General features: G+C 45.1%; 1 protein-coding gene across 1 annotated transcript in view; it reads right to left on the bottom strand.

Annotated features, from left to right (window-relative positions):
• Positions 1-1,225: 1,225 nt before the first annotated feature.
• The window catches only part of PRKCE (protein kinase C epsilon), a gene marked incomplete at both ends in the record, with an annotated part of 526,950 nt that continues 513,299 nt past the window's right edge, over positions 1,226-14,876 (bottom strand). Inside the window, one exon of the mRNA XM_080711937.1 lies at positions 1,226-1,372. Coding sequence (XP_080568063.1) covers positions 1,226-1,372 — 147 coding nt within the window. The remainder of the gene's footprint in view (positions 1,373-14,876) is intronic.

The raw sequence follows: 14,876 nt of genomic DNA, 5'->3' as shown, positions 1-14,876 counted from the left end.
TAAAGAGTGTCCACGAGTCGCCATTGCAGGTCACACAAACAGATCTCCAGGGACAGCTCGCCACACTGTCGGCTTTATACTAGTGCTCTTCAGTCTCCTGACACTCTGCCTAACCCAGGTTGAGCCTCATTCCGCTGTTCCCAAAGCAGGTATTTCACGTTTAGCTTTACATGTTTTAATGTTTAAAATCCACAATGCAGCAGTACTGTCATTCTGTAGAAGTACACAAAAATAGCACACTGCTGCAGAAAATAAATAGCATTTATGCTGGGAACATTGGATGAATGTGGAAAGAGAACTTGGGAGCTGAGTTTGGATAGAACCCCCAGATCTGGGCCAGGGCTGAGGTGGCTTTTGTGTTCAGGTAGAACTTCAATAATGAGGAGCGGTACTTATTTCTTTTCCTCTTGGTTCACACAGTCCCCACATGTCATTAAAGCAGCAACGGCATTCTCATAGTATATTAGCCCTTTAACATCTACCTGTATTCATATTGGAATTTCTATCTTTTGGCCAATAAGAAAGAAAATTTAATAATTTATCTTTCAAATGCTAATGGAGTTCAAAATCAAAATGATGTCTTTTTTTATAAAAGGTGATTTCTTCCATAAGATACAAACTTACACAACTTTGGCATGCCCAAAAGCTAACACCAAAGCAAGCAAAAATAAGCCATTCTGGAGCAAAATAACAGGCTGCCAAGCCCGGACACCTCCCAGGCCCCTCCATCAAGGACACCAGTCCCCATGTGGAAGAAGCACCAGTCTCTCCTCCTGGGCAGAAGGGCAGCGATGGCAATCCAGGGACTGGAGGGACAAGAAGCAGAGGTGTCAGGATTCTACGTCCAACAGCAGAGCCCAGGTCTTCTTGTCTAATATATATTTGTATTCTCTGCAGTAAAAGAACTGAAGTTGCTTCATGTCCAGGAGCCCCCAAGGAGTGGAACGAGGCTTGCTGACAGCCCAAACACGGCAGTGTGGACAGCTAACCACTGACCTAACTCAAGTCTGTGTTCCTGGTGAGGCAAGAATCAAGAGTGTCTCCTGGTAACCAGGAGGGTGGGGGACAGGGGGTGGCCTTGGGTAAGGGAATGCAATAAATAGAGAGTGGATATGGGACTGGGGCTCCAGACGGGAGAAGTAGTTCAAGACCCTCTGAGCCTCAGGAACACAGGATCTCCTCGGCACTCCTTACAGCACTGGCAGACTCCACCTGGAGCGGCAGCTCAAGGCATTAAGTCTTCCCCGAAGTAGGAGAAGCCTTTGAATTCCTCCTGGTTGATCTGCTTCACAATTGCCTCATCCACAAGTGTGAGTACCGGCTCTTCCCGGGTAAAGTCTTGGTCAAAGTTATTGACATCTCTTTTGGTTTTCTGTGGGAAGAAAAGAGAAAGCACTGAGTCTGGGTGAGCTCCTTCAGGGGGACCCCCGCGAGGAGTGGCATCAAGGTGGCCAGCCTCTTGCCAAAGCAGGCCTCTAGCTACCAGGAGCAGACACAGGGCTATTCCAATGAGATAACAATGGATGGCCCCAGGACCCAGAGGTGACTAGGAAGAGGAAAGGAAGAATGAATCAAGGTGGGAGGAAGAAGGGGTGTGTGGGTATGATGGAAAAGCAGGGAAGTGGGATTCCCACGGGCTGTGTGTGTGTGTGTGTGTGTGTGTGTGTGTGCGCGCGCGGAGAGTGGAATGCAAAGCTCCCGTCTCATACCCCCCTATAGCATCTGCTGTATGCCTTGGCTCCCAAATGACCTTCCTCCCTGGGACCATGGTGACAGACTTGAGTCCACCATCGCCAATCTTCAGTGCTCGTTTACCCCTAAGGGCAGACCCCTTAACCTTGCCATGTCTGCTCTAGATGGCAGCCCCCCTATGAGGAAGGTGGGCTGGGGGCAGCGTCATCTCTGGGAAGCCTGCTTTGACCCCACCTGCTCTCACCATGACCTTGTCTTACGATGCCATGCATTTGCCATTATTACACTCAACACACTGATGGCCGTGATGTGTTTTATGCTTTTGTCTAGACTATGAACCTCTTAAAGGAGGCACCTTTTCTTATTCAGTGTGGCCTCCCAGCAGTTTTCCTGCAATAAGTAGGCACCTACTGAATGAAATGAAGAAACCTACTGCTCACTTCCCAGCTCTGAAGCACTTATATGCAGTTGGGGGTTCTAGTTCCCAATGGAGCACTGTGTGGCTTATGGTTCTGAAGGTTGTAGGGTAGGGGGCAGCAGACAATCGACCAAATAACAAATCAAAGTTTGAGGAGAAAATCAGGAAGTAGAAATAATGCTGTCTATGTTTAGTGCCTTAGAGTGGAGTGGAGGAACCAGTATGTTGCCCAGAATACATTATATTAGTTAGAAAAACTTTCATAGAGAAGTCAAGGCTTGGGCTGAGACCTGAAGAATGGGCTATGATTGTGTTGGTTGAGGTGGGAGGAAGGCACCTTGTCAGGGAGAAATATGGGAATAAAGCAGGGGATAAGAACACAAGAGATGTAGACCTAGCACAGTAGGTTTGTCAAGCTAGGTCAGAGTCCAGTGTGGGGACAGTGGGAGTGAAGCTGGAGTCCCACCACAGAGGCCTCAATACCAGCCCCAGGCCCTCAGTACACAGCACCATGCGCAGGAGACTGGAGGCACTCTAGCAGTATCTGTTTAGACACTGACTAATGGGTGCTACTTGGGATTAGTAACTTGGATGATAGAATATATATTTTGGAAAGAGTAGTATTATTACATGTTGTAGAAATAATTTTAATGTATGCTATGTTCTTGAAAACCAGTAACCTAAAAGATATTAATAAGTAGCCAACAAAAAAGGCAATTTTGAGACAAAGCTATATTTTGAACCCTACTCTTAGAGATTGGACATGCACATGGCAAACTGAAATCTCTGAGAAGTCTCCGGTAAAGAAATCTGGTCCACTTCATACAGGGTTAGCCTTCCTCAAACCTGACATAAGACTCCCCTCCCCAAAATAGTTTATGAGCACCTCTCCTGAGAGCAGAGTTCTACAGAACATGGTTTGGAAAGGTCTGCTTCAGGGTTTACAAAGCATCTTCACATTCATTCACTCATTTGATACTTGGAATTTGCCAGTTCTGTGACCCTGATATTATGGTTTAGTGACTTGGCCAGAGTCACCTGACAATAAGTGAGCAAATCAAGGTCTCAGCATGATGTGTCCAATGATATGGAGGGCCTGGAAGTCCCGACTTTGGAAAAATGAGAAGATATCACAAGGGTCAAGTTCAACCGGAAGACCTACCAGGTTAAAGAAAAGCCAGACAGGCCTTCCATAGGCAAACATGGTGAAAGAGAGCTGTGGATTGGGGGGAGAGTGGGCCATAGGGGCCAGATGAGCTGGGCAGGGGGTTGTTTTCAAATAATCCCAGAGGACCCCAGATTAAGATCAGAATCATGGGCTCTGCTGAGTGGGGATGAGCTCGTTTTTCTTATCTGTCAGCACCATCAATCCTGCTTGGTATCTCCTCTCCTAGCTTCAGCTGCATGGTTCAGGTTTTGGAGGTCTTGGAAGAGAAGAAAGAGATATAGAAAACCCAAAGGATTTCCAGAAACAGGACTTGGAACTTCAGGATGTTTGTGCTGCCCCTTGAGATGAGAAAGCTCAGGAGCAGCTTCGTGGTCTCTGCCAGCAGGGCCAACCCAGAGCAGGAGGACTGTCTGTTCTCCATGGTGAACAGAGCCAGAGGAAAAGGGAGGCCCTGTGCGGAGAGGGACTTCAGAGAGAAACAACAAAGCCCATCCCCACAGTGACGCACTCTGGCTGTGGGAGAGTGGCGCCTGGGGAGAGGGTGTGGAAAGCCTCTTCTAAAGATTTCTATCAAAGGAGGGATGGGTTAGCTAAATGACCCAGGAGCATTACAGAGTGTGGGCCACAGTGCAGGTTGAGTGAGTCCACAGGGAAGCGTGGGGTAGAGAGATGGTGGCAATAATTTGCAAAGCATCAGGTATCATTTCAAAAGACAACCAAAAGCTAGAGCGGAAGAGGGCAGCAAAGATGGTATCCATGTGAAGGAGTCAACATTAGGGCAGAAGGAAAACTCTACTTGTGACACCACTAAGGATGGGCCATGAATATCAGGTCTCTGGTATTCTTGGGGGCAGCACCACCCCTTTCCCGATACACCTCAACTGGCCACAAATGGGGGGTGGATGAGTGTGAAGAACCCTTGGAAAATCCATCAACTCTCTGACCTGGCTCTTCTTGTTAATTGTTTGTGCCTTACCTACCAGTCATTAGTGTCCACTAGTCATGGAAACTGGTTTCCTTTCCTAAATCCAATTGGGCATAGTGATGGCCCATGGTTCTACAGGTTGTCCAAACTTCACAACTCACCAGATATTGGTGAGCCAGGCTCAGTTAATACAGCTAGGAATGTCATTCTCAGAGGACCCCTAGCTTTCTGGTGGGCTCTCTTGGAGAGCCATTTGTCTCCACTGCAGCTTTCTTGAGAGTGGTGGGGTAGGGGTGTCCCAGAATCATATCTGGCATTCAGAAGAGTATGCTGCTCTTCAGTACCTCCATAGACTTGACTATCCTACCCCCTAGCACAACTTGACCCTCTCTCTCTCTCTCTCTCTCTCTCTATATATATATATATATATATATACATATTAAGAGATTTTAGTTGCATGTGAACTACCCATTTTCAATGAAAATAACCAACTTCACCACTGTGTACAATTCCTGACTCTTAATATCAAGAGTTTAAGAATTTTCCAAAGTAGATTCTATCTCCTATATTGGCATCTGGGTAGCACAGCACCCCGAAATTTGGAAAGGAATGAGATCATGTTATTTTTATATGGGTTTTATTCTTCTAAGTGCTCTGCTTCCCAAGCATTTGCTCTGCAAGCACAAAGAGCAACCTCTCAGAGACCTACATTCTAATGCTTGGACATCGCACATGCCTCTCATACTGTCTAAAAGCCACACTCAGGGAAGGCTCTGTGAGGAGAAGATGGCTGGCTGAGCTCTTGCTCTGGCACTTTCCCTCCCTATTTATATGATGCTGTGAGATAACCTCTGTGTCTTTTCCTCTGTAAAGTGGGGGTGGTAACAGATCCCCTGTAGTTGCCTTGAAGACTAAATGAGACGCCAGCTGTTAGGTGATCAGACCCTGGTACAGAGTGGGTGCCTGATTACTGTGAATCCCTGCCCTGCTTCGACTTTGTGTGCTGTGGGTTAAAACATACACTGCTTGGTCGTGCTAGCCAGAACATGCAGTGAACTGCTCATCAGTGAGCTCTTAAAATCGGGGACCAGGCCTTACATTGCTCTGTAAGCCTCCTAATCCTCAACTGGTGCTAATATAGGCTCAGCGCAATGTCCCAGTGATTCCTCAGTGACTGGGGTTCTAGTACAGTGTCTCACTGCTGTTGGGACAATGCCCCAGGTTGCTGTGCTCACCCACTTCTAAGGCCTTCGGGATCTCATCCCTATCTACTTGCCCGGCTTCACCACCCTGCCTTTGCATAGCTAACCCTCTGCCTGGGGCACCCTCTCTTCTCCTTTCCTCTGCCCCTCATGAGCTCTCCTTCCCACCTTGGTGTAAATCACCTGCCTTCAGGAAGTCGTTCTGAGAGTTGTTCCTCTGAGAGGGGTTTGAGCAAAACCTCCCTGGTGCCCCCACCATCACTCCTAACCTCTCACCATAGCACTGCACACACTGAAGGCCTCCTTTCAACTGATCTGTGGGCTCCATGCAGGCAGGGACTGGGTGGAACTTACCATCCCACCTGTACCAACTATTCACAGAATCCTGCTGGAAGAAATAAATGGATAGACCTCCTAGCTGCTATGCTATCTAGAGTCACTAGGCTCAGGGTCCTGACTGCCATCTTTCCAAAGAGTTTTTGTTTGTTTGTTTGTTTATCTAGGAAGGCCCAGGTGGGGGTGAGAAGGAGGCTGAGGTCTGATTCAGGAAGGGTCTGGAGAGAAAGCCCAGACCAGCAGCCAATCCTAGGGGGCCTCCAAACATGGAAGGCTCAGGCCTAATTAATGGGCTTTCTCTTTCCAGCACTTGGGGTTTCCTAATTGCTGGTACAAGATAAAAATAAAAATAGTTTCACCCTTTGCAACTCAGTGAGACCCTGTTTCAAAATATAGAGTAAAAAATGGGCTGGAGGTTGTAGCTTGGAAATAGAATGCCCCTGGGTTTCATCCCCAGTACCGGAAAAAAAAAAAAAAAAAGTTTCAACCAGGGCTTGGGAAAATTTCATCAAGATGGTTGCATTTAGGGACTTGGTGGGTATGTCTCTGACCCTTGTGGTCAGTGTTTGGGGAAAAATAATATTCCTTTTCCCTTTGGCATCCCTTCAGATATCAGTTCTTGGACTTGAGAGACCATCTAATAAAAACATTTTCAAATTCCCTCAGATCCTTCTGAGAGACTGCATCTGAGAAAGAGAGCTCCCAGACCTACCATGCACCACAGGCCTGGAGGTAGTACTTGGGCCTCTGCACCTAGGTGGGCAGGCTCAGTGCCTGCGTCTGCCTGGCACAATCCACTCACAGCCCTCTCACACTGAGCCATTAAGACAAGCTTTTCAAAGGAGCTAGTGACTTCTGTTTTAGTCTCTGAGTCTCTATCTGATTACCAAGAACTCAACAGAATGCTTCATTTTAAAGAGCTGAGAAATCTCAGGAAGTGACCCCAGTCAGGGTCCTCTGCCTCACGGGTGTGGCCCAAGGTGGGGAGGCATGCTGCTTTTATATGGTCTCCAAAATGCCAGCTTAGCGTCTCAGTGCCTTTTAAGCTTTTCTTGACCCCAGCCTCATCCCTCCTCCCAGTTCCTATACACCGCCTGGATCCTGCATCAGACCTCTGCATGGTTGTCATGTCCCCCTCTGAGATACCTACTGCAGAACAGGGTACTCAGCAGACACATAGTGCTTATTGGCTTGAAATTGGTTCATTTCATACATACATCATACGTTTGTTTTGCCCACATATTCTAATCAGTGGGGCATAAAAGAGTATGTTTATATACATACAATAAATTGCAAAGTTAAGTGGAATAAGGAATTCGCTATTGCATGAAAATGAGGGTTGGAAAAGAATTTCAACTTTCAGTTTAGAAATTTATGTAAATATAATTTTTTATCTCTTCTTCCACTTTGTACTTTCTGTTTTGTTTTATTTTTTTTTTTGGTGGTGGTACTGGGGTTTCTGGAAACCCTTCTACCTCCGGGCTATGCTCTCAGACACCTATTTTTATACTTCTTTATTTGGAAACAGGGTCTCTTAAGCCAGCGCAGCTGGCTTCGAACCTGCGCGATCCTCCTGTCTCCGCCTCCCAAGCGCGGGTATTACAAGCGTGCGCCACCACGCTCGGCTTTGTACTTTCTTTAATTAAAAATTGTTCATACTTTTGTATTTTCTTTATAGAAAACAGAGGAAAACATATAGAGCTCATCCAGCACTGAGTTGCCTATGAGACTTTCCATAGTATTCAGTTTGCCATTGTATCGGGTTATATTTGGTTGTATTGTCTTTCTGTTCATCTACTTCTTAGTAGGTGGTAGCCAGAGCAGACTGCACAGTCAGTTCCTGACTCTGTGGTCTTCACAATGTCGTGTAGTGGTATTGCCCTCTACTTGGTGGGAACCCCTAAGTTCCATTGATGCTGTACACGTATCAATGTTTCATCGTTTCTTAAGTAGCTGTGATAAGACCTTGTTGTAATAATTGTTGTAGTAATCTAATTTAACCCTGACATAGATTGAATGTGTCTCCTCAAATAGATATGGGAGAGACTAACACTTAGTACCTTAGAAGGCAATCTAATTTGGAAATAGGGCTACAGATGTCATCAAATTAAGATAATCTCATTAGGGTGGACCCTAACCAATATGACTGGTGTCCTTAAAAAAAGAAAATTGGGCCCAAAGGCAGACATACACAGAGGGAAGACTCATGACCAGTCAAAGGGGGAATATCTAGTCAAGACTGGAGCTGGCCAAGAGACAAGAAATGTACAGAGCTACCAGGATCTGGGAGAGGCAAGGGATATCCTTTCCCTACAAGGTTCACCTTAATCTTAAGACTTCCAGCTTCCAGAACTGTGAGGCAATACATTTCTCTTGTTGTAAGCCTTTTTGGTGGGTGTACTTTGTTATATAAGTCCTAGGAAATGAATACAAACTCCAACCTTATTTTTATGAAATTGATTATTTGAACCTAAATGTAATCCTTTACATTTAACCTTGATTTCTCTTTGACATATTTCTCACCTGTTAAAATCTAACTTTCTGAATCTTAATTTACATAGGCATAATGAATATGCCCAACTTTCTGAGGATTATATGGGCATATATGTAAAGCTCAGGTAAACTGAAAAATACTATGTAAATGTAATTTTCGAATTGTCATCCATCTTATCCGATATGTCTTCAGCTTTTTGTCATCTTAAAACTTGATTGAACCAGATGTGGTGGCGCACACCTGTAATCCCAGTACTTGGGAGGCTGAGACAAGAGGATAGCCAGCTCAAGGTCATCTCAGCAATTTAGGAAGGCCCACAGCAACTTAGTGAGACCCTGTTTCAAAAATTATAACTAAAACAAATAGGACTGGGAGTTTAGGTCTGAGGTAAATTCCCCTGGGTTCAATCCCCAGAACCACAAAACAAAAGAACCACCCAAACAACAACTTGATTGACATGGCACCAATCTCTCAAGGCACCTTAAAAAAATATTGTTAAAGGCAGGATTGACATGGCCTCCACACACAGCTTCTCATGAAGTTCCAGCAGCACCCTGCGGCCATTCAGCCAGGGTGATAGTTTTTATTGTGGTCATGAGGATGATATCAGGGACTATTTCAATTGTTTGAACGAAATAAAGCTATGAATGCCTAGAGCGGTTCTCTGCTGCTGGTGAAATTAATTAGCTGCAGGTGATTACCATTTGTACCCTAAACATCTGCAAACTAATTCCCAAGAAACTTCTATATACTTGTTTTACCAACATTCATGTCAGAGGCTCTCAAATTTACATTTTCCTTATTTCTAACTCCTGGGAGACTATCTGTCTATCTCCTCTCATTTAGTTTCACTGCTCTTCCATCACATTCAAATTGCCAAGCACTGCGGTAGGCACATCGCATTTTTCAGTTACCCCAGCCTTGAGCGGCAGCAGCTCTCAACCTCAGCTTCACACTGGAATCACCTGGGGAAACTTGAATGAAGATGCTGGTCCATCCCTATAAAGTCTGTTTAATTGCTTTGGGATTTGGTCTGAGCAAGGGCACTTAGGGCTCCCTGTGTGAGTTTTGTTAAATGTAATTAATTAATTCGCCTCTCTTGGGTTTCAGTTTTCTCTTACTGAGGCTTGCACTAATCTTTGTACTTTGAAGATATTTCTCTTCGGAAGGATGGTGGTGGAGGCAAAATTAAAGCTTTGCTTTGTGTTGTTTAACATAGTGCTTCTCAATTCTGGCTATGCATCAAAATCAACCACAGCTATACAGATATACACACCCTGCCCCAGACACCATGAATTGGAATCTCCAGAAGACAGGCCCAGAAAAAAATTTCATAATTCTGATACATAGCCTGGTTGAGTCAATGTAAAGAAGCAGAGGCTAACTTCCTTTCTTCTTTTTCTTATCAATTTCAGAAGGCTCTTTTGATGTCTTAAAGCCTGTTTATTTATTTACTTTTTTTTTTGCGCTTCTGGGGATGGAACCCAGGGGCATTCTACCTCTGAGCTACACCCTACTTTTTATTCTTTACTTTGAAACAGGGTCTCACTGAGTTGCAAAGGGCCTCACTAAGTAGCTGAGGCTGTCCACGAACCGTGATCTTCCAATCTCAGCCTCCCAAATGCTGTGATTACAAGCGTGCGCCACCATGCCCAGCTAAAGCCTATTTAGAAGCCTAAAGTTGTTCTGGATTTAGCCTGCTTTCAAGTTTATGCTATACAATGACATCTCTTCTCTATTTCCTTCTGTCGCGTCCCTCGACCAGCGATTAAGACGCAACACGAAGCTCTTCTTGCAAGCCGTTTATTCAGGATACAAGTCGAAGAAAATGGCGGAATGGCGGAATGGCGGAATGGCGGAATGGCGGAATGGCGGAATGGCGGAAATCTGCCTTGCGCAGGGCATTATAAACATTAACTCTCCCAATCACTTCCTGCCACGTCTCACTCACTCATTGGCTCATGCTCGTCAGGCCACCACCACGTAATGCGTTACATAACTTTAGCCTCCAAATATGGAGTTGCTTCCTGCACAGCCATGTGTCAATCAAGCTCAGAGGCAGGAAGCCGGCGCCATCTTCTAGTTCAGAGGCAGGAAGCCGGCGCCATCTTCTAATGGCGGCTCGCCACACCTTCCTTCCTTCCTTATTTTACATTGGTCTTTATAAAATTGGGATCTGATAGCTCAGTGGAGAACACATGGCTTTCTTTCAATGCCCCTCTCTGAGAGGCAGTTTAGTGGTTCAGCCTTATGTTGGCAGTCTTAATACCTGCACTCTATTCCTGATTCCCCCATTACTTAACCTTTCTGTTCTTGAGAAAACTGTATACTCTTTCTGTGCCCCCATTTTATCATCCATAAATGGGGAAATCAGTAGTCCTCTCATATATTTGTTATAAGAGTTAAGTGAAATAATACAATCATGTGGTATGATCAGTTCATGGCATAGAGTAAATGTAAATTAGCAGTATTACTTTGTCCTTAGTGTAGAACACAATTGTAGGGTTTAAAAAAAACATCATTATCTTTGGGCTGATCTGGAGAGCAATTTCTATTTGGTCTTAATTCTTAAGATAATCTTTGTCTCACCTGGGCAACCAGTGTGCATTATCTCCCAGGTCCATTAAATCTAGAACAAGTCTTCAGTCAAGGAAAAAAGGCAGTGTGTGAATACCCAAAAGAACATTCCTTTTTTGCCTTGTTTTCTCTTTCTTTCTGACATAACATTCATAATAAGTATCTTGTATATCCTGGCGGATTATCAAAAAGGGAGAATGGAAGAAGAGGAATTGTGGTGTGAGCATGGCTGGCTGTGGCATTGTAACTCTCCTTTTCTGTCATGAGTGGAGTGTATGTTCAGGTAGTCACACAGTGCTGGGGAGCCCGGACACCAGGAGCTGAGGACCAGGCAAGCTGGGGAATGCGTGCCTCACCAGCCCAAGCTGCTTATTAGGGACACAGACCTAGGCTTTCAGATCCTCAGTACTAGCAAGAAACATCTCTTATCTGCATTTTCATGGTAAATCTCCTGATTTTTCAGATGTTGCCAATTCAGATTTTCAAGAATTGTTTTCTTAGCAAAATGGGTCACATAATCCTCTGCATGATCCTCTGGTTTGTTTGGTAAAGTTACTTCCACCTTTTAAGGAAGAAGAAAATGAAGACCCCTTTGATTTTTAAGCACAGATGTTCAGCTTCATTGTGGTTAAAAGTAGGAAGCTAGTAAGCTCCTAGCCACTTCCTGGTCCAAAGGAGAGGGTCCTGGTGGCTGATATACAGATGGGAGCAACATGAGCTTCAGACAAGGACCAGAGATGAGGGGGAGAGAAGCTTACGTGCCCTCCCCCACAATCTGGTGACTTCTTGTCTAAACCACACTGGGAGGAGAGCAGCTTGACCCTTTCTGAGGCAGTCTGTATAACTCAATATATTGACCAAATTTCCCCAGATTACAAGGGATTCAGAACAACCAATCGTGGTTGAATTTTGTCAGGTCAGTTGTTGGATGGAATTCAACCATTTTGTCTCTCTCCCTCCCCCTAGTTATTGTTTGTTAAACTATGCAACAAATACGTGAGGTTTGTTTTATTTGTATTTTTATAAATTCTACTTAAAGAGTTACTTTGGAAAAAGGAAAGAACCAATTCGATTTCCAGCTACTAGTTAACATCTACCCTGAGCACAGGTTACAGCAATCCATGGCCGGCATCAATTTATCTGTGAATTATCTGGGCTCCAAAGACACAGCCCCTCAGGGAGCTCCCTATAGAGGAGGGCAGATTGCTAACAAATGTCAAACACTTGTTTGAGGTGTGTGTGTGTGTGTGTGTGTGTGTGTGTGTGTGTGTGTGTGTGTGTGTGTTCCATTGAATCCAGGTGTAGTATACCTCTGAGCTACATCCCAGCCCTGTTTTATTTTAAAACAGGGTCTCACTAAGTTGCATAGAGCCTCACTAAGTGGCTGAGGCTTGCCATGAACCTGTGATCCTCCTGTCTCAGCCTCTCATGTGCTGGGTTACAGAAATGCAAAATCATGCTCAGCTTGCTTAAGGCTTTTTAAACAAAACTGTAGGGCAACTTCCTAAAGGTTTGGTCGTGAGACAGTGCTCAGCTGGAAGTCTATGGAAGGAAAGGAGACCAAATACAAGACTCCACTGTGGTCCCTGCTCTCACAGAGCCCGTGGGAAGCATGGTCCTCATCTGCTGAGGGTCAAAAGAAGAGCTTTTCAAGGTCATTTTCAAAGACCTTACCTCTACCATCTATGGTTCATTCATCTTAAGCAAAAGTGAAGAAGTTTAGAGCAAGCCTTTGTAATCTGGGCTCTACCACCTCCCCCAAAGTAAGGCTTGGCAAATTTTTCTGTGAAAGGCCAGACAGCAAATATTTTTGGTTTTTTCAGCCATCTGGTTTCTGTCACAACCAGTCCACTCTGCCCTTGTAGTATTAAAAGTAGCATGCATGGATGATATGTAAGTGAATGGCCCAGGCTGGGTCCCAATAAAACTATTTACAGACACTGACATAAGAATGTTGTATCATTTTCATGTGTCATAAAAATATTTTATTCAAACACTCAAATAATGGTGGGCTGCACAAAACAGGTAATGTCTGGATTTGAATCTGGTGTAGGTGTAAGGACTCCTACCCTAAAGGAGAGGTTTTAGGGCTTCCTTGAACACTGTAGCATACGGAACAGCTGCAAGCCAATGTGGATACACTTGGGCTTTCCTGGAGAGATAGCCTACCTTATCAGATTCTCAGCTAAGCACCCCTGATTTAAATGTTTCCTCCTATAAAAAAGCCTGAAAACTTTCTTTGGTACAATCTTCTCAGGGATCCACATGGAAGAAAAAGCTCTGAGAAGCTATTCTAGAACTTGAAATGTCTCCTTTAGCTTACGGTCCTCAGATCACAGGGGGCCCCAGCACAAAGCATCCCCTCTGGCCTCAGATTATATGGTGTTCTGGGGGAAGGCCAAAGTGGCTGGGGAAAGTCCCAAGATGCAGATGTGTATCTGATGTTCTTCCTTGGGTGGGGTGGGCAGGTGAAACCAACTGCCTAAAGCATTAGCTCCAGGCAAAACATATCCCCACTCTTCTTACGGAATGAAGTTTTCTGGCTGAAAGGAGGGGCTTATCCCTGCTGCTTCCAATCTTCCTGGCCTACTCCCATCCAAGTCCTGCCCATGTCCATGCATGGGCATGCTTTGGCTTGGACCATTGTACTCTAAAATCTGGTAACGAAAATACAAAGCATTAATTCCAGCTAAGAGACATTTGGGGCCACACAATTATGGATGAAACATTGTGAGGACAGTGCACCCTGGTGTTCCTCAGTCTGAAATTCATAAATGGTCTACAGGTGTCTCTAAGTGCCCCCTGAATCTTGGCTCTGTTTAGACAGGCAGCGCCTGGGGGTGAGGCAGGCCTGCTGCAACTTGTCACTGACAGTGCTGTACCCCGTCCAGCTCGGCCTTGCGTGTTACCCTCTAGTTGAATGCACCCTTCAGAGTCCTAGAGCTCAGTAGAAAGCACCAGTCTTTCTCCTTGTAGTTGAGCCCACCACTCCTATAAGAGCAGAAATGAAAACAGAAAGTTATTTTCCCTCTTCAGTGCTATAAAGGAGCTGGAAGTCTGCCATGGAAAACAAGGGTTTGGCATTACCATGTGGGAAAAGAGATGCCCTTTTCTGGGGAACCATCCCCAAAGTTGGCTGGTCCCCTCCTCACTTTATCCTCCCGTCCTCCCTGTGATTCTCTTCAACAGCAAGTCTTGAAACAGGCTAAATGATGGCTAAGCCAGTGACTGGCTTCTCCACCAGACTGGAGTTCCACGTGGCCATGTGCCTCCATTACCACCCAGCACTGAGCCTGAGACAGACTGAGTTTCTCCATGTGAAAACCCAGCCAAGTGCACAGCTGGGGACCTGGCCAGGAGCTAACACTGCACAGACCTTTGATCCTGACTCACCTAACTTAACTTGAACCTACCCCAGGGGAGGTTAGGACTGCCCCATCTCTGCTGTGAAGCTGGGAACCTAGCTTGGAGTGTTAAGCAGCTTGCTCATGATACACAGGGCTGGCTAGAGGAGGTAAAGTCAGGACTTGAATTCAGCTTGCTTTTTCCCCAAGGCTGGATTCTCAGGCGTGCATCATCCTGCCTCTAATCACAAAATGATGGAGGTGTCCATGCAGCCATCTGTGCCCAGGCATAAGCACTAAGCCCAGCACAAGCCACCAGTTTGGCAGTTTTTGCCAGTAGTGTGTTGCTGTGTCAAAAACAAATACATTCTGCACCACATCCCTCCACAGGGCAGGAGGCCACCATCCCCACCAAGCCTTTGAGGATCATTTTTTAGATATCAAGGGTGAAGCAGGACACAGCTCTTAGAAGTTTTGAATTATGACTAACAATAAGAAATATAACTTATAAATGACCTAGTGCATATTTTCTCATGCCATCACTCCAAGGAAAGATTCAGTAAGCTACAGTGTACCTTTACTATATGTGATGTGTTCTGTATTCTACTTAAATATTATGTTTATTCTATTCTTTTCTATCTTATTCTGTCTTATCTTTTATTAATAGTTTCTTCTGCCTCTAGCTTACTTAACTGCTTGGACAACCTACTACTGGGAGTA

The sequence above is a fragment of the Muscardinus avellanarius genome (genome assembly GCF_963383645.1).
Source record: "Muscardinus avellanarius genome assembly, chromosome: 15".
Taxonomy (NCBI): domain Eukaryota; kingdom Metazoa; phylum Chordata; class Mammalia; order Rodentia; family Gliridae; genus Muscardinus; species Muscardinus avellanarius.
This window is presented reverse-complemented; position numbering and strand designations above follow the sequence as displayed.